Genomic DNA, 19,197 nt, shown 5'->3' with positions numbered 1-19,197 from the left:
ATTTCTCTGACAGCATCAATAACATCCTGGACTTGCCTGGTGGCTCAGATGGTAAAGAATAACAGCAGCATAGTAATTTACCTTCTCAAAATTTTTAAAAATTCTATTTGTAGTTTAGTCAAAAGCAGAGTGTTTTGTTTTCCCATGAATTCCTATATTTATTTTCTGAGGAGTTAGTACAGTCCAAAGATACAAAATGATATGCAGTGAAAATTCCCTCCTAACCCTGCCCTCCAGCCATCCGTTTCCTTTCCAAAGGCTGCGGCTGGTTGTTTGTATCTCCTTCCAGGGATAGTCTATGAACATCCTGGACTTCCCTGGTGGCTCAGGTAGTAAAGAATCTGCCTGTAATGCAGGAGACCCAGGTTCGATCTCTGGGTCAGGAAGATCCCCTGGAGATGGGCATGGCTACCCACTCCAGTATTCTTGTCTGGAGTCCATGAACAGAGGAGCCCGGTGGGCTGCAGTCCAGGGGATGGCAAAGAGTCGGATCCACGGAGTGAAACACTTTCACTTTCATGAACATCCAGGTCCACAATCTTTCATCCAAAACATTTGGGGACAAATGGGTTTCAAGATGCAGAACTTCTAGGATTTTAGGCAAGTAATGAGGTGCATGTTCCATGTATTTGTGACACTTTGCCTCCATTTGAGGGTCCCTCTAGGCTCTGTATAGGATGATCCTTTGTCCCAGTTTTAGCATTATAAGGTCAATGTCCAAGTAATCCCTCAGTCACAGGCAAGCAGGATGATGGGTTACCTTAGGTCTGAGGTATAAGATATTCACACTAACTGGGATAAAAAACAGCTACAAACGGCTCACATCCTTTCAGCTCTGGTTTTGCTACCAATAAATTTGCCACAAACTGAAGGGAAAAAACCCTTGGTTTTCTAAGTTTTTTGAATTTTGAAATTGTGGATGAGGGGTTGTGAACCTGTCAGCAAATATGCACATATTCTTTTCACCCACCCAAATGGACTCGCTTTTTTTTTTTTGCTGTTTTATGTTAGCGCTGTCCCACACCAGTGCAGAAAATACCTCCCGTTCCTTTGTACTGCTGCATAATACTCCGTCACATGGATGAACATTTAAGCTGTTTCTGTCCAGTCTTTTGCTGTCATAAACACACATAGTTTTAGGTGTAGCTAACTACATGGAGGGGGCTGGGAGCAGAGGAGGAGTCAGATCTTCATTCCTACTGCTTATTTGTGACTGCAGGGTTAAGCCCAAGCCTGCTCAGAAGTTGAGGGAGAAAAAACAAAACCTGCTGAGGTCTCCCAGATCTCTTGTACCTGTCCAACCACATATATCATAGAAAGTCATTCACATTAAGAATGGTTTTCCAAGCAAGAAAACAACTTATATTCAGACCTACCGTCAGGGTTCTCCAAAGAAACAGAACCAATCACTCATTCTTTCTCTCTTTCTATATATATATAAAGAAAGAGAGCTCACAGTCACAGAAGAGATAAAGCTGGGGTACATAAAACAACCCCAGAGAGTATGGAGTGTCTTGTGTAGGATAAATTGGGAGTTCTGAGCACCACATGAAAAAGTCCCCTCAAATATAGTCCAGAAGGGGCTTCCCTGGTGGCTTAGCAGTAAAGAATCGCCTGCCAATGCTGTGAACATGGGTTCCATCCCTGGTCCTGGAAGATCCCACATGCTTTAGGAAAACTGAGCCTGTTCTCCACAACTACTGAGCCTGCATTCTAGAGCCCATGAGCTGCAACTACTGAAGGCCACACGCCTGGAGCCCACGCTCCACAAGAGAAACCACAGAAGTGAGAAGATGACGCGCCACAACAGAGAGTAGCCCCCACACTCTGCAAATGGAGATGGGCCACGCATAGCAGCAAAGACCCAGTGAGGCCATAAGTAAATAAATAAATCATATATATTACATATGTTTTTATTTATATATATGTTATATGTTATATATATATGTATAATCCAGAAGGCCAGAGAGACGCTGGGAGTTCCTGCCAAACATTGAGATAAGCAGGCTTCCCCTCTGGTCAATTTCACTTGTTTTTAAATAAAAACCCAAATCTTTAATAAAATGGGTCAGCACAGCAGTATTAATAAAGCTTAAATGTAAGAACACAAGCTCTTAATAAAGAATTCAGGTACATTAGGGCTCCTTTCTCCCTGACCTGTGGCCCTTCATCAATTTCATCCTGGTTAAGTCTTCAAATTTAAAACATTTCCCAACTAAACTTGTAATCGTGTTTCTAAACTGCCAACCACCATGGGATCTCAGAAGCTTCTTATTCCACAGGTTCAAAAGGCCTTCCAGCTTCTCCTGTCTGCCAAGGGCTTTGCTCCACCCCAGGATGGAGTCATTCTTCTTGAGACTAAAACAGTACAACAGTACAACTACATTCATTCATTCATTTATTCATGATATTATCAGCCCAAATGATGATGTGTAGAGGATATGGCTGCAAAGGGGGACACAAAATACTGTGAACCAATAACAAAGGAAAAGAGGCTTACATGGGTGAAAATGCTACCCAAGTAAGTCTCTGTGACCAGACCCAGTTAAAGAAAGGGGCTGGATTTCAGCAGATGGGAACTTGAAAGTCTGAATGAGGAACCCCCTTCCTAAAACCAAGGGAGGATCCAGGTGGGGCTTAAGTTTATGCAATGATACAAGTCTTTTATAATTAAAAAAAAAAGTCACAGCTATAAATATAGTACTGCCAGGGCCCTTCCCATGCAAATAAAAGTTGTGGAAACCTGCCTTCATTAGCTTACCATAAACCCACATTCTGTGTGGCTAAACAAGGATCAGGGAGGAGATACTGTATTGGCAAGGAGTGGCACCTGGGGCCATAGTTTAAAACGTAAAGGACCAGAATGACCTGGGCTGGAGGAGAATGTGGGGGAGGCAAGAGAGAATGGATAGGGCCATCCTGCTGTGCCCAGAGCAACTTGTCTCATGCACCCTGGACCCCTCCCCCTGCTGGCTCTACACAGGGTGCTCTAATGGATGGCGCCCTAATCCCTGCCTCCCCCAATAGTAATAATATGATAATAAGAGTAATAGTAATAATTAGTATTACAGAGGCTCACACTTACTGAGCACTTTCTATGGGCCATGTGCTATCCTCAGTACTGTGTCCATAGTCACTTGGTGCGTTTTTGTAACAACTCTATGAATGAGACACCACTCTTTTCATCCCCATTTTAAAGATTGGGAAACTAAAGCAGAGACAGGGATTAACTCATTTGCTCAAGACAGACAGGGACAGAACAGGGATTTGAACCCAGACAGGCTGGCTCCAGAGGTAAAGCTCTTAACCACTAATAACAATAACAGCTAACACTTAGGTCCTGATTACCCTGTGTCTGCTGTTCTTCTAAGTGATCACATGTATCAGCTCAACTAATCCTTACAGGTACTATTATTATCCCCATTTTACAGATGAGGCAACCAAAACACAGAAAGGTCAAGCCGTTTGCCCAGGTCACACAGCGCGAAGCTGCATAAGAGGGACTTGAACCCAGGCAGTCAGGTTCCAGTGACCACATTCTTGTGCCCTGAGCTGCACCCTTATGCCATGACCGGATTTAAGGGTAATCTGAGAGCAGTGGCCATGGCTTACATTTCTCTGCATCAACTGTGGTGCAACACTGTAGAATCTAATGAACACTCAATAAATAGTCAATGAATTTTTCTATAAAATAACCCTTCCTGATATATACAAAAATCATATTTCAAGTCTATTGTAGAAAGTCTGAAAAATACAGAAAGACTCCAAGAAGAAATGCAAGTCATCCTCATGCAACAGAGACAACCACAGTTCACATTTTGGTGTCTTTCCAGCCAGTGTTACAAAATAGGGATCCCACTCTATGCCCTGTTTTGTAACCTCCTTTTTTCTCACTTATCAATACATCACAATCATTTTCCCACGTCTTTACATTTTCTTCTGCAGCTTCCACAGAGCAATCATTTGTGAATGCTCAAGTGACTTGCTCAGGGTGCTGCCAGCAATGAACCGGAATGTCACCCACAAACAGCCCCTTCCCCAGGGGGCTCCTCGTAAACAGTCCTCTCCCATCAACCTCTCTATCCCCTACATATGCCCACCTTATACACTCAACCCCCTCCTACTTCCTGGCATCTCTAGAAATCCCTTTGCCTTCCTTCTTAGACTCAGGGTCTCCTCCTCAGTTCCTGCCAAGGGTGTGTCCCCATTCAACACCCCTTACTTCTGTTTTCCTATTTTCTCCTCTCCAAGTCACCATCACCCTTCTCATACCCTCCCTCAGCCACAATCAAACTTTTGCTATCCTGTGCCCCATTCCCACAGAACTTGCTAGAGACGATCCAGTTCCATCAACAAGCAGGCATTAGGCAATGTCTGTTGCAACGTACCCAGTGACACGGGAGACGATGCCAGTGAAGATGCTAGAGGCTGCAGCGTGGGAGTCCCTCCCAGGCATTCTGAGCAGGAGTCATCAAGATACAATGCCTTTACCTAAAAGGGGGGGTGTCTCTTGGTGTGTGATTTCCAGCCCCCAGACCAGGGCTGTGAAAGATATTTTGAGACAAGGATCTCTTTTGATGTACTTTAAACCCCAACTGGGAGGCGGAGGCCTAATCCACCCTGAGGGTGGGGCGGCCTGGGCACTTTGCCCTAAAAGGATGGAATGAAAGACTTTTGAAAGTGGTGGCTCAAGACAGGTGGCTTCTTGATTCTAGCTGCTGTGTCTTAGTCAGGATGGGGGTGGAGGTGGGGGGGACTGTGCAGACCACTGGCAGGAGCCTGATGCCTGAGTGGGATGACCAGGAGGACAGGACTTCTTTCAAACTTGCTCTGCCTGACCTGTGCTGCGTGACCACAAGCAGGTGCCTGTGCTTTTTGGCATCTTGGCATAATAGCACCTACCTTACCTACCTCACAGTTTTGTGTAAGGAGCAAAGGAGGTAAGCTCAGTAAAAAGGGTTTTGCCAAGGGTAAAACCCCCAAGTTAGGTGTGTTTAGGACTCTCTGCCTCTTTCCTTTTTTTGGAAGGTGTTGATAACAACTTTGTTTTTAGGGCATTTCCTCCTTAGCTGCATTCCTTTTGTAGACCAGGGGCAGTAGTGGCTGCAAACAGGAGCCACTCCCGAGCCTCTTTAGATCTGCGCCACTGCGGCCCCTTATCTCTGACCCCGAAGCAGCCTGATTTTATCACTGGTACTAATTGAAGGTCCAAGCCTGCTTCATTTGAACAGTGTGTGGGGTGACTACCATCACGGATTCCCCGCTCCCCTCCCTCCCCTCCCCCCTCCCCCCACTCGAGGCATTTCCTGGGACTTAGGACTTTCTGTGCTAAAATCAGACCAGTCCCAAGCACAGGGAGATTTGACTGGGCACCACAGGTGTACCGGGGGTTGGGTGGGTCTGGTGTGAAGTGTATACCTGTCCAGCCTGCTGAGGCGTGGATACGTGTGATTATCCACGTTTGTGCACAAACATGTAGCGTGGATCTGTTGGTACCTTGGGGCTTTGTGTGTTGAGTATATGTTGCTGAGTGTGTGATTATGTGATGTGTGCGTGTCTGTAAGATGTGTGAATTATGCGCAGGGCTTCTATAGTATATTTAACTTGGTGTGGGTAATATAAGCACGTGTGTGACGAACGCGTGTTCTTTTCAGCCAGGGTTTAAGTATATATTTTGTGTCTGGTGTAGTGTGCCTTGTATGCATGTCATTTGGGTTGTGCTGTGTGTGTGTGAAACTGAACTCCACGCGGGGTTGAGAACGACTCAAAACACGGTGTTTGCAGTCTTCACATGTGGAGGTGTGCACTGTGTGTGTGTGTTGTGTGTGCTGCGCTTAGAGTGCCACAGGGTGCACACAAGTCTTCGGCAAGCAGAGTGAAGGCTGGGTGTACGCTGGCGGGTCTGCACCCGGTGTAGGGGTCAGACGTGTCGTTCCTATGTAGATGCATTGCATGGTGCCCTGCTCATGCTCCGAGAAGCCGCGTTCTCTTCCACGTATGGCGGTGTGATTCCTGTGTGGGCAGAAACCCGAGGGTGTTGTGTGAGGAGGTGTATCGGTGGCGGCTATGCAGTGTCCACTGTAGATGTTGCTCGTGTGCGGTGGGCGTTAGGCGGTGGCAGGAAGCCAAGGGCACCCCGCGGCCACCTCCGCAGTGAGGAGGAGGATGGGGTTGAATTGCCAGACCTCGCCCGGGTCGGACTCACACTTCCGGGCCCGCACTTCCGGACCCGCCTGCGCGGCATTCTGGGAAGCGGGGCCACGCCCACCGCGCAGGCCACGGGGAAGCGGCCGAGGCGGTTGAGCGAGGCGGTTGCGCGCGCCGGTGGCGGAGCAGTCTCTTTCCTCGCCTGCTGGGGGCTGGGCCTTGAAAGCCGCGTGGAGTTTGTATTGTCCAACTCGCCGGCTCCTGCCGAGCGCCGTGTCCCGCACGTCTGTTTTCTCCTTTAATCGTCACGGCCAGCCTCTGAGGGACCTTCTAATCCCCACCGCACAGGTGAGTTACCTCAGGCTCCAAGGAGCCATCCTGGCTCAGGCCCCTGACTCCCCAACTTGCCGCGAGAGACTTTATGACGAGAAAAAGGGCCACGGGATAATGAAACTCCCCGAATAGCATGAGTTTCCCCCAAAACCTGTCGAAAGATACCAGAAATCTCTCCTCAGACCTTTCTGAATTTCTCGCACTTGCTGGAAAGGGAGGGAATCATGGGTTAGTGCAATGAATACGGAAGTTGGAAGAATGGAGATATTAGATAAGCTTGTATGGTATAATATGATACTTCCCAGAGGGTGTGCAATTAAATAATGAAGAAGATAATTGTCCAAAGTTATATTTAATACCCGTTGTGGAGTGAAGAGTTAACATCAGTTTTTAAGCTCCACGTGGTCATTCTTCAGACGTGCTTCCGGTGGCGTCTTCCTCTCCCTCCTCCAATCCTTCATTCCTTACTCCTCTTTCTTCTGCCATATTTTCCTGTGTATTTGATCTATTAGACTGAATCATATGAAATTACCTTTTATGTAGATCAAAGCTAGTTAAATGTTGGCAATTTCATATGTTCAACCTAATGTATTTTGGAAAGCTTTTTTTTTCTTTTTGGGGCGGCTGGGGGGAGGGGTGTGTCGTGCATGATCTTAGTTCCCAGACCAGGGATCAAACCCACACTGCCTGCAGTGGAAGCAGGGTATCCTAACCACTGGACAACCAAGAAATTCTTGGAAAGCTCTTTCATATTTTGTAAAATGCAGGGGAATTATTTACGTTTGACTTGAGTTTCAGAAACCCTGTGATTTTCACAGATTGGAGGAACTTATACTTACCTATTATGGCTAGAGGAGTGACATATGGTGTGCCGGAGCTGGCTCTCCAGGTGATTGTTAAATATTGAAGGATTTTGCAAGAGAGTTGTTAAACCATTGGTAGCTTGAAATTGGCCATGGAGGGAATATTTACACCATGGAAACTGGCTTCCCTCCTTGCCCTCCTGGGATCCAGTTTAGCAGAATGCTATTGGTTTGATATATCTTAGGCCAGGTGAAATCAGTTCAGAACCACATAGATCCCCAAACAGAAACTGAGACTGAGGAAAGCAACCAACAAGTTGAGTGGTTGTGGGAGAAAACATTGAAAACTTGGGGATGTGCTGTCACAGTTCATAATAGTTTACTTTAGTTAGTGTTAAGCATTTATCAGCACTATTTGAAGTACGTTATATGTGTTAACTCATTTGATCACCACAGCAACCTTATGACATAGACATCATTGCTATCCCTGTTTTACAGATGGAGAAACTGAGTCTTAGGCTGAGTAACTTGGCTGAGGTTATAGATAGTAAGTGGCAGAGTTTGGCTTTGACCTCAAGCTATGTTAACTCAAGAAAACATGCCTTTTAAAAAAAAGAGAAGAAAATATGCTTTTAACTACACTGTCTGTATTATATACGTTAGGTTATGCTGCAGTAATAACCCCCAAATTTCAGTGTTTTACAATAAAGATGGTTTATACTTGCTCACATTTTTACATGTTGCCTATTTGTCAGATGTGATTCTGCTTCACACATCTTACTCTAGAACCCAGGCTGAAGGAGCAGCTCCTATCTTGGCCCCAGAGAGAAAAAAACAACTCTAGCACCATGCAGTGATTCTTAAGATTCAAGTAATATGTGGCATACTTCTCGTCACATTGTATTGGTCAGAGCATGTCACGTGGCCAAGCTTGACTCAGGAGGGCTAAGAAATAGAATCCCCCTCTCCCTAAGCACTGCAAATCACATGGCAGCCTTCTGGGTAGTGAATAACTGGGAACTGTTTTAGGTTAGGTTCCCAGAAGCAGACCCTGAGTCAAGGATTAGAGTGCTCTATTAAGGAAGTGTTCCTAGGAGAATCCAGAAAAGGAGTGGAGGAGCAGGACAGGGAAGGAGGCAAAGCTAAGTAAGGGTATAATTTCAGGCCAAGTCCTGGGCTGAGCCTTCTCCAAAGGGGGTTCTGGGTATAAATTATACCTCAGAGTTTATCCCAACTCAAGGCAAGAGAGCTGGACTTTCATATTTCCACAGCTGTGAGTCATCGGTTAAGGACTGCTCTAAGAGCACTTTTTGCTTTCTGAATATGGATGAAGCAGTTCCAGTAGCCCTGGACCAGTCCTTCGGAAAGAGTCACGGGTGCATGGCTCTTAGAAACAAAGTCATACAGAAGTCAGGAGAGGGAACAGAACCTGAAAATAAATTTGAGGAAATGTGGACAGAGCACCAATAATTGACACTAAAGGAATAATAATGCCATCTACCACACTACCTCTGTTTTATTTTGATATCAAAGGTATGACATTTTTTTCTCCTGTAGTTAGTGGCATGTCTTTGATGTCAGAAAGAGGGACCACAGTTTGCTCCTCTTGAAACAAAACGTAATAGGGAATCATCATAGGTTTTTCAATAATCCTGTGTAGTACTTACTGAGCATGTGTGTCTAACACTGAAATTTCTCCAGAGTGAAGAAATCTGTGTATAATACTATGGTGCAGTTCTGTCAGTAACCCAGAGTTAGTGCAGCCTCCATAGGTTAAGGGTACAGTCCCTAAGAAGACTGCCCTGTTCCACCTATACCAGCTGCAGGTTCAAGGGTTCCCAGGCCCTGCTTGCTTCTGACCTACAAATTCAGGGGTTCCCATGACCTTTTCAGGTTTCTTAATTTGCTAAGATGATTTGGGAAAGTGCTAGGCTTTATGATTAGTTTTGTTACAAAGGATACAAGTCAAAATCAGCCACAAATAAAGAGACATATAGGAGGAGCTCTGGGAGAGTCCTAAACCCCCTCCCTTCCCTTCCAGGCCCCCTCCCTGAGGAATCTGGATGTGTCACCTTCACAGGACACTGATACATTCATCAGCCAGAAGACTTAACCAAACTTTTGAGTGTCCAGAGTTTTATTGGGATTTCATTATAGGTGCATGATTGACTGAACTCAGTCTCCAGCCACCCTCCTCTTCCTGGAGGAAGTTGGGCTAATATCAAGTGACTCAAATCCCCAATCCTTTAATCACATTATTGGTCTTTCTGATGTAACCAGCCCCCATCCTGAGTAACTCATTAACATAAATTCAGGTGTGATCTGAGAGCCCCACCATGGTTAACAGAGACACCCTCTCTCTCAGGAAAATCAGGAAGGGTTCAGAAGCTCCCTCCCCAGAACCTAGGACAAAGGCCAGATAAATTCTTTATTACGCAGCATGTATCATCGGATTGGAGAACAATATTTAACTGAGCAGAATTTTTGTAATTCCACAGGTAAACATAAATGTAAAAGCAAATACAGTACACCAAAGACAAAAAATCCTATCCTAAATGCAACCAGGGAAGTAAAACAGATGACCTAAAAAGGAACTGTAGAGTAACAGCGGACTTATCTTGCACAGCAGTAAAGCCTAGGAGATAATGGAGTGTCTCCAAGAGAATTATAAGGTAGATTGCTCTTATTGAAAGATAAAGCATAAAATAATTATAGGATACTGTAGTGATATTTATCTGACATCCCAGAAGAAAGTTAAATCTGTTACTGAAGTTATCCACTTAAAAACCAAAACATTTAAATGATTTCTGATATAAATCATTCCAAAGTATATCACCCCATCCCCCTCCCTTAACTGGTGAGTTCAGCATTGGTGTGCTTTTAGGTCGTGAGACTCCCAGGGGTTACTGAAGTCTTCTAAGCTGTTTGCACCAATATTAAATGTTTCCACATGCTGTATTTGATACTTCTTTCTGCTTATTATAATCCTGTCTCACTGCAGCAGCAGTTTTATTGAAGCTTTTAATCTGTTGCTGATTTAATGTGCATTTGTCTGAATATGGGTCACAGGCTTTCTCCATCCTCCTAATATATATAGTTCATTAGCTATATCTGACAGATTTTATTTTCTGAAAATGAGCACCATGGTACAGTACATCCAGCACATTCTTCTCACTATGTAATGTTGACGTCATGTAGGCTTTCCCCTCTTGAATCTGAGTGTGCCCATGGTGCTATGTAACTTCCAAGGTTATAAAAAGATGATATTAAAAAAAAAAAGATGATATAGCTTCCACCTCTCGGAGTGCTTGTTCTTGGAACCTAATCACTATGCTACAAGGATGGGGAGAAACGACAGGGAAAGCCCCCACGTAGGTGTCTGATAGAACCCCAGCTGAGGCTCCATTCAGCAGCCAGCACTAATCTCCAACCTTGTGGATAAATGAGTGAGTGAGCAAGTAAGCTTTCAGGTGAGTCCAGCCCTAGCCTTCAAACCCTAGTTGAGACCAGGTGGAGCAGAAACAAGCTGTCCCTGCTGATCCTGCAAATAATCCAAATTATGAATTTAATAAGCCAAAGAGTGATGGGTTTTTTTGTTTTTTGGTGGTTTTTTTTTGTTTTTAAGAGTGATTGTTTTAAGCTCTAAGTTTGGGATGGTATCATTCACAGCAGTATATAACTGGAAAATTATGTGGCTACTTTTACTCACAGCTTAAAAGTTGTTCCATGTGGCTTGGTTGGAGCCACTTGGGAGCTCTTAACACAGAGGTGTCCTTTGCCAATTTTGAGGAAGTTCAAACCTTGTAAATTATTTTAAGTTTGTTCCTGCTCTAAACAAAACTTCTTTGGTTTCAAGGAAGGAAAAAAGAATCCATTCAGTTTACTTCAGGAAAGGGGGATTTAATGAAGGGACACAGGGGCTTATAGGAACGCAAGAACAGAAACTGCTATACAGCATGGAAACTGCAGCTGTTTTTACATATGTAAAATATATGTATACATAATATATAAACAAATATAGATTTTATATATACAGACATATGATATATGTTTGTAACTTCTACCACTCTCTGCACATATACTATATTCTTTTCTCATTATATATTCTCATTTCAGAAGTGGTTCATCATAACTTTTCCCCACTTCATACTCCCCTTTCTAATCTCAGTCTTCATAATTCAAATGCTGTTACTGATTCAGTGCCCAGTTTCCATTTCTTAAAAAAAATCTGATTAAAACAGCTCCTCTTTGCTAAGTAAGGTCCCACAAAGGACAAGCATCTGGATTAATTACACCTGAACTAGCTTTGGTCAGTTGTCCATCTCAGGGAAGACAGTTGCAGTTTTGAGGTAAGGAGTCCCCCAGAAAGCGTTGGTAGTCATGTAGTGACTGACCTCTCTAGAGCAGCTCCTCATTAAGGCTGTTAACACCCGGCCAGAAAATGAAATCTGAGATGGGTATAAGCATGGGCAGATGAGAGTAGTACATAATCAGGAACTGGCAGCCCAGAGGAGGATCAGGAATGAGGGAGGATGAAGAAGAAGAATGTCTGGCAGCAGATGGTGAGACTAGCAGGCCCTGATAACATCTGCAGGTGTCATTTCACACTAGATGGGTCCATGGTGTCCTACACAGAGACCCCAGAGTACAACAGACTCAGTTCAAGTTCTAGGTCAACTAATATAAAAGCTGTGAGACCTCAGGCAAATTAATGTCTTTGAGCCTTGATTTCTTCATCTGTAAAGTGAGAATAATAGCACCGCCTTGCAGGGCAAGGATGGGAATTACTTAACTTGGGCCTCATCGCAGCCACTCACTAAGTGTGAACTCCTTTCTTCCTCCACTTGGAAGTCAGAGCTCCCCTTCCAGGTTATGAAATGTGCCTGGACAAAGATCCTGTGGCTAGAGTTACTCTAGTAGAGTTGCTAGAGTTACTCCAGTTACACGCCAGTTACTCCCAACCTCAAAGGAGTTCCCTGCCTCAGGGCTTTACAACTTGCAAAGGTGAAACAAGCCTTTATGGGTCCAAAGCTACCCTGATGGGGCCACCAATGACACCTTTTTCTAAAAATCACCAGATTCCTGGAAATCTAAAGAACAGAAAGACTGTAGCTGGTTTGGAGACATAACCAATAGATGTGAACATCAGAAATCAGTGAATAGAAAATGCACGGCACAATAGCATTGAACTCTTGGATAGGCCCCTCTCGTTTTAAGAACATAGAGAAATTATGAAACTGTCAGGCTGATCTCAGTTCCTTGAAGACTCTCACTCTCCTCAGGTGGTTCAACACTGTACAATGGCAATCACTGAACTATGTGTGTTGCATGTCCAATGCCCGCACAGAGGCATGGAGCCTGAGGGGAGGGGCTCTGGATCAAGAGTTCCAGGTCTGAGGTCCATTCCCAGCCTTGCTGCTGCCTAGCACTGTGTCCTTGGGCAAGTCACTTTCCCTGTCTCATCCTGAATCTCCACACATGTAAAATAAGATGATTGGACCAGTTTCCAAGAGGCCTCAAACTCAAGTAGGAAAGGAGTATCTTAGTGATTAAAAAGAACCCTCAGAATTACCCAAACATTAGTTCAAATCCTGTCTCTTCCACTATTAGCAGTGTGACCCTGAGTAAGTTGTTTAACCTCGATACACCAGTTTCCTTATCTGTAAACTGGGGATAGTTACAGTATGAGATTGTTCTGAAGATTGAAGAAGATAAACCATGAGTGCATGCAGCACAACACCTTGTACATAGTAAGTTCTTGATGAATGTTAGATATTATTGTTAGTGATGAGGATTTTAAAATATATTTTTGAAACCATAACTCTATTAATCATGTTGACCCCTGAGACTCCCCAGGCCAGAATCAATAGATTTCTGGAGTGTCAAAAGAGGAGCAGATACAATTTTGTACAAAAAAGTCATTGCTCTCCTTTAATTAACAAGTTTCCCTTTTTTGATGATGGTGGGGGCCTCCTTGTAAGGCAGTGATCTTGAAAGACAGGTTATGGGGAGAAAGAAATTATTTTATGAATGTTTTAAGCTCCCACTCCTTTATGTCAGCCTGGAGGACTTGATCATTAAGGAGGTTACTATAATCCAGGCTGCAGAGAACTTAGTATATGGCACAGAGCAGTATTTCTGTAATTTCGAGAGAGAGAACAAGACTGATTCCTGGGTCACATCCCAAATTACTTGATGGATAGGAATCTCCAAGGGTAGGAGCCTCTGAAGGGATGTTTATTTAAGCCGGTGCCCAGTTAACTCTTGTCCAAGAAGTTTAGGAAACCTTGGCAGAGAGGATGTGCCCACCCCTGAAGCCCTGGTTCGTTGTGAGAAGGAGAGGGACTGGGGAAGCAGTTGATTGCAAGACTGAGAACTGATCCTTCCCCAAGGTACCTGGGAGGAGGAGAAGAGAGAAACGGTCATTTTAATGAGGTGACTGAATATTTGTTAGGTGCAGTTGAAATGGAGGCAGACCAAGATGCCTAATTGACAAGTTGTCCCCTTCCTTCTCAGTTCCCTCTCTATGAGATATGGACTCATGAGACAAATTAAGTGAGGGGAAGAAAAATAATGTCTTTGTACATCTGAGTGTCCTGTGAATGAATTGCTGCTCTCAATGATGTCAGAACTTTGTCATCAAAACATCATACCATCGTTATCAAGAAGTCTTCATCCAAGAGTTTCTTCAGCTTTGAAACCCAGCTTTTATGGGTCTGGGGTCGCCCAGGAGCTAAACCAGGTTAAGGCCCCTTTAGGTCTGAGAAGTTCAGGGCAAGAACCAGAACATGCTCTTCTAGTCTTCTGGGAAAGAGTTTGGGAGCAAGAGGCTGGGAATTAAATGTTCCTGGAGGAATCACATAGCCAATAAAGGGTGGGTCCACACAGATGGTTATAAGAGAAGAGGTCAGTGTGCTTCCCTGGCCTTGGCATTCTGGTTTTCTCCAATGGTCACACTTCTCCTGGGCCAAGGGTTCATGTCCCTGGGGCTCTGTCGTCTTTCTGAGAGGGATTTCCTCCTTTTTTCTGGTCACTCTGCCCTAGTACAGATGAAGAATTCTGAAATTCTAAATATTTAATGCCTTTGATTATTAATTGTAGAAATAATTATAATAAACTCAGATTTGAACCATTTATACTGTTTTAAAAATTGTAGTAAAGAATTGTAGTAAGAATAAAATCATTTTAACCATTTAAAGTATGCAACTCAACGGCGTGTAGTACACTCAACAATGTTGTGCAGCCAACACCACTATCTAGTTCCTGAGTTTCCTCACCTCAAAAGAAACCCTGTACCTATTACATAGTCACTTTCCGTTTGTTCCTAACCCCCAGGTACCGGCAGCCACTAATCTGCCTTCTGTCTTTGTGGATTTGCCTGTTCTGGATATTTCATGTAAGTGGAATCATATGATATGTGGCCTGTGGCTTCTTTCACTTAGCATAATGATTAAATAGTATTCCATTGTATTTGATATACTACATTTTGTGTATCAATCAGCTGGATATCCTTTATACATTTAAAGTGATTTTTTTTTTAATTATTTATTTTTGGCTGCACTAGGTCTTCATTGCAGTATGGGGACTTCTCACTGCGATGGCTTCTTGTTGCTGAGCATGGGCTCTAGGGCATGTGGGCTCGGTAGTTGCGCATGGGCTTAGTTGCCCTGTGGCAAGTGGGATCTTCCCAGACCAGGGATCAAACCTGTGTCACCTGCACTGGCAGGCAGATTCTTAACCACTAGACCAACAGGGAAGTCCTAGAGTGCTATTTATATACACCGTATCACCTGATCCTCACCAAAACTCTGGGAGGTGGTCAGGGCAAATATTCATTGAGATTTTCCCCATTTTACAGATGAGACAGAGGCTCGTAAAGGTGGAGTTACTTGTCCAAGGTCTCATAGGTGGTCAATAGCAGAATCAGAACCCAGGTCTCTGAGTTTGGATGAACAAAACCTTTCTTGAGCTGTTTGCTTTGTAATACTAAACAGTGTCCTTCCTCCAAGAAGATCATGAGTGGACATATGCTCATCATGGCAAGATAGGTGAGGACTAGGGAGAGTTCAACCCTTCAGTTCAGTTCAGTTGCTCAGTCGTGTCGGACTCTTTGTGACCCCATGGACTGCAGCATGCCAGGCCTCCCTGTCCATCACCAACTCCCAGAATTTACTCAAACTCATGTCCATCGAGTCGGTGATGGCATCCAGCCATCTCATCCTCTGTCATCCCCTTTTCCTGCCCTCAATCCCTCCCAGCATCAGGGTCTTTTCCAATGAGTCAACTCTTATCATGAGGTGGCCAAAGTATTGGAGTTTCAGCTTCAGCATCAGTCCTTCCAATGAACACCCAGGACTGATCTCCTTTAGGATGGACTGGTTGGATCTCCTTGCAGTCCAAGGGACTCTCAAGAGTCTTCTCCAACACCACAGTTCAAAAGCATCGATTCTTTGGTGCTCAGCTTTCTTTATAGTCCAACTCTGACATCCATACATGACTACTGGAAAAACCATAGCTTTGATAATCAGCCCCAGGGTTTGGTATAAAGGTGGTAGAGCTACAAGAGAGACCATGCATGGCTGCAGCCAGCAAGGGAAGAGTGGGGCACTGAGTCCTGGAATGGAGGTGTTTAGATGGGTGAATCCTACACTCCCTGCTTGGACAGGCCTAATTTTGTCCATTGACAAAGTTGATCACTGCCTACAAGGCCTGATCTTACGAGGCTTTTCTGCTCAGACCTCCTTAAGGATTCTTTTTCCATCTCTGCATGAAGCATACATACTTGCTTAAAGTGCTTTACTCTACAACAGCAAACCTAGCAGTCAGGGCTTTATAAATGTTTGCCAACTAAGTCAGTTTAAGGACTTCAGGTCTCTGATGTTTCACCCTTTCTCCTCAGCAGTGTGTCACCAGTAGCATTCTTCAGTGCAAATGACCAGGACTTCAGGGAGTAGAATCCTACTCTGCTGCAGTGAGAGTTTTATTCCCGCTAATATAACAACACAACCAAATAATGAAATGTTTGGAAAGCTGAACAAAGCAACAAAAATAATGCATAACCTTACTACCCTAACACAACTGTTATTTTGAAGAATTCTCTTTCCCTAGCTTTCCTTCCTTTCTACCTTCCTTCCATCCGTCATGAAAGTAATCCAAAATATTGTAATATTTTAAACATCACCTAATATCTCACATGCAGAGACAACCACTGTGAACACTGTGCCTACTTTCTTTTTTTTAAGATTTATTCATTTATTCGGCTGCACTTGGTCTTAATTGCAGCCTGCAGTATCTTTGGTTGCGGTATTTGGACTCTTAGTTGCTGTGTGTGGGATCAAGTTCCCTGACCAGGGATTGAACCCAGGCCCCCTGCTCTGGGAGTGAGGAATCTTAGTCACTGGGCCATCAGGGAAGTCCCAGAAAGAGACGCTTAAAAAAAAAAAAATTTTTCAGCTGCACCACATGGCATGTGGGATCTTAGTTCCCCAACCAGGGATCCATTCCCCACAGCCTGCATTGGCAAAGCAGTCTTAACCACTGGATCACCAGGGAAATCCCTTCTTCCAGTCTTTTTCAATGCCTTTTCTTCATAATTGCAACTGTACTGAATGTTCCATTCTGTTAGTATATATGTTGTTTTTGTTACTAATTTTTTCCTAATAAGTATGTTTACAGAAATTTATGGAAAAAATTAGCAAAAAAAGGAAATAAAAAATTACCCAGAATGTCCCTTCCACGTATGGAAATTTTAACATGCGTTTTTAAAAAAGATTTATTTGTTTTTGCTTGTTTGTTTTTGGCTGTACTTGGTCTTTGCTGCTGTATATGGACTTTCTCTAGTTGCAACAAACAGGGGCTATTCTTCGCTGCAATAATCGGGCCTCATTGCGGTGGCTTCTCTTATTGTAGAGCACAGGCTCTAGGTGTGTGGGCTTTCAGTAGTTGCAGCTTGGGGGCTCAGTAGTTGTGGCGCATGGGCCTAGCTGCTCCAAAGCTTGTGGGGATCTTCTTGACCAGGGATCGAACCCATGTCCCTTGCACTGGCAGGTGAATTCATAACCAGTAGATCACCAGGGAAACCCTAACATGGGTTTTTTTACATAGTTGTGATCCTACTGAATACAGTTTTTTTCTTTTTTCCCACCTATCTTAATCTCATTTCTGCATGTTGCCTCATAGTCTTTATCATTGACTTCATTTTTGTCTTAATTTTTAATACATAACACATTTATATAGTACAGTATTTTAAAAATCAGGATACTATGGAAAGGTTTTTTTCCCACTTATCTTTCATTTGGCCGTTTTTCCTCCCGCAGCACCCACTGTGACCTGTTCCTTGTGGACCCTCCTCCTGAAGCGCCCTTCTGTGCATATCTAAAATACATTGTACTTAAATATGTTCTTTCCCCATCTTTCCATTTTTTATATAAAAAATAATGAACTATGCACACTCACCTTCTAAAACTCAACAATATATCTTAGAGTTTTTCCTATTCAAACAGAGCTTCCTCATTTTTTTTTTTATACCACATAGGATTCTGCTTTATGTAGGATAGCATAATGTATCAAACTAGGTCCCATGAGGGGAGAGGCAAGATAGGGGTATGAGTACAAACTATATGTATATAATGTAAATAAGCTACAAGTATGTATAGTAAAAACAGAGAATATAGCCAACATTTTTTTATAGACAATATTTTATAGCTATAGATAGAATATAAAATAGAATATAAAATAGAAATTAAAATTGTGAGCTACTGTATTGTACACCTGAAACTAACATAATATTGTATATCAACTGTACCTCAGTTTTAAAAAAAATATTTTGTAGAAATTAGGCCCTGTCAATGAATATTCAGGTTATTTTCTCTCTCTTTGTGCGCAGTGCAGCTATGGCTCGGGGTCCCAAGAAGCACCTGAAGCGCGTAGCAGCTCCAAAGCACTGGATGCTGGATAAGCTGACCGGCGTGTTTGCACCTCGTCCATCTACCGGTCCCCACAAGCTGAGGGAATGTCTCCCTCTAATCATTTTCCTGAGAAACAGACTTAAGTATGCCCTAACAGGAGATGAAGTGAAGAAGATTTGCATGCAGCGTTTCATTAAGATTGATGGCAAAGTCCGCACCGATGTAACCTACCCTGCTGGTTTTATGGATGTCATCAGCATTGATAAGATTGGAGAGAATTTTCGTTTGATCTATGACACCAAGGGTCGCTTTGCTGTTCATCGTATTACACCTGAGGAGGCCAAGTATAAGTTGTGCAAAGTCAGAAAGATCTTTGTGGGAACAAAAGGAATCCCTCATCTGGTGACCCACGATGCTCGTACCATCCGTTATCCTGATCCCCTCATCAAGGTGAATGACACCATTCAAATTGATCTGGAAACCGGCAAGATTACTGATTTCATCAAGTTCGACACTGGTAACCTGTGCATGGTGACTGGTGGTGCTAACCTGGGAAGAATTGGCGTGATCACCAACCGGGAGAGACACCCAGGTTCCTTTGATGTAGTTCATGTGAAAGATGCCAATGGCAACAGCTTTGCCACTCGGCTCTCCAACATCTTCGTTGTTGGCAAAGGCAACAAGCCATGGATCTCTCTTCCCCGTGGAAAGGGTATTCGCCTTACCATTGCTGAGGAGAGAGACAAGAGGCTGGCAGCCAAACAGAGCAGTGGATAAAATGCTCTCTATGTAACATGATTAGAAGAGTCTTTGTACTTAGTTAAAGGTAATAGCACATAAAAAAATAAAGTTGTTTCCAGTCTGCTGCCAATAATACTACTGTGACTAACATTGTGTGTATGTCATTTCAAATGTGTGAGCCTCCATATGTGGAATAAGTTCCTAGAAGTGGAACTGGTGAGTCAAAAAGTGAATGCATTTATTAATTTTGATAGGGCCAAATTGTA

At 43.6% G+C, this 19,197-nt stretch overlaps 1 protein-coding gene across 4 annotated transcripts; it reads left to right on the top strand.

The window, feature by feature from the left end:
- The first annotated feature begins 6,257 nt into the window (after positions 1–6,257).
- Positions 6,258–19,066, top strand: LOC122697004 (40S ribosomal protein S4, X isoform-like). Of its 4 annotated transcripts, none has more exons than XM_043907312.1 (3): positions 6,258–6,495; positions 14,619–14,679; positions 18,174–19,066. In XM_043907312.1, exon 3 carries the CDS (start codon positions 18,176–18,178, stop codon positions 18,965–18,967), a length of 792 nt encoding a protein of 263 aa, XP_043763247.1. In that variant the 5' UTR covers positions 6,258–6,495; positions 14,619–14,679; positions 18,174–18,175; the 3' UTR covers positions 18,968–19,066. The 4 variants fall into 4 exon arrangements, with proteins under 4 accessions (XP_043763247.1, XP_043763246.1, XP_043763248.1 ...); XM_043907311.1 differs by having other exon boundaries at positions 18,169–19,066; XM_043907313.1 differs by lacking the exon at positions 14,619–14,679.
- Positions 19,067–19,197: the final 131 nt, after the last annotated feature.

Source organism: Cervus elaphus, chromosome 7, assembly GCF_910594005.1.
Source record: "Cervus elaphus chromosome 7, mCerEla1.1, whole genome shotgun sequence".
Taxonomy (NCBI): domain Eukaryota; kingdom Metazoa; phylum Chordata; class Mammalia; order Artiodactyla; family Cervidae; genus Cervus; species Cervus elaphus.
The sequence above is the reverse complement of the archived record's forward strand: the minus strand, read 5'-3'. Positions and strand labels throughout refer to the sequence as shown.

Bases quoted from the DNA above. Each gene is read 5' to 3' on its own strand.
- LOC122697004 (XM_043907313.1), top strand. From the start codon at position 18,176: ATGGCTCGGGGTCCCAAGAAGCACCTGAAGCGCGTAGCAGCTCCAAAG.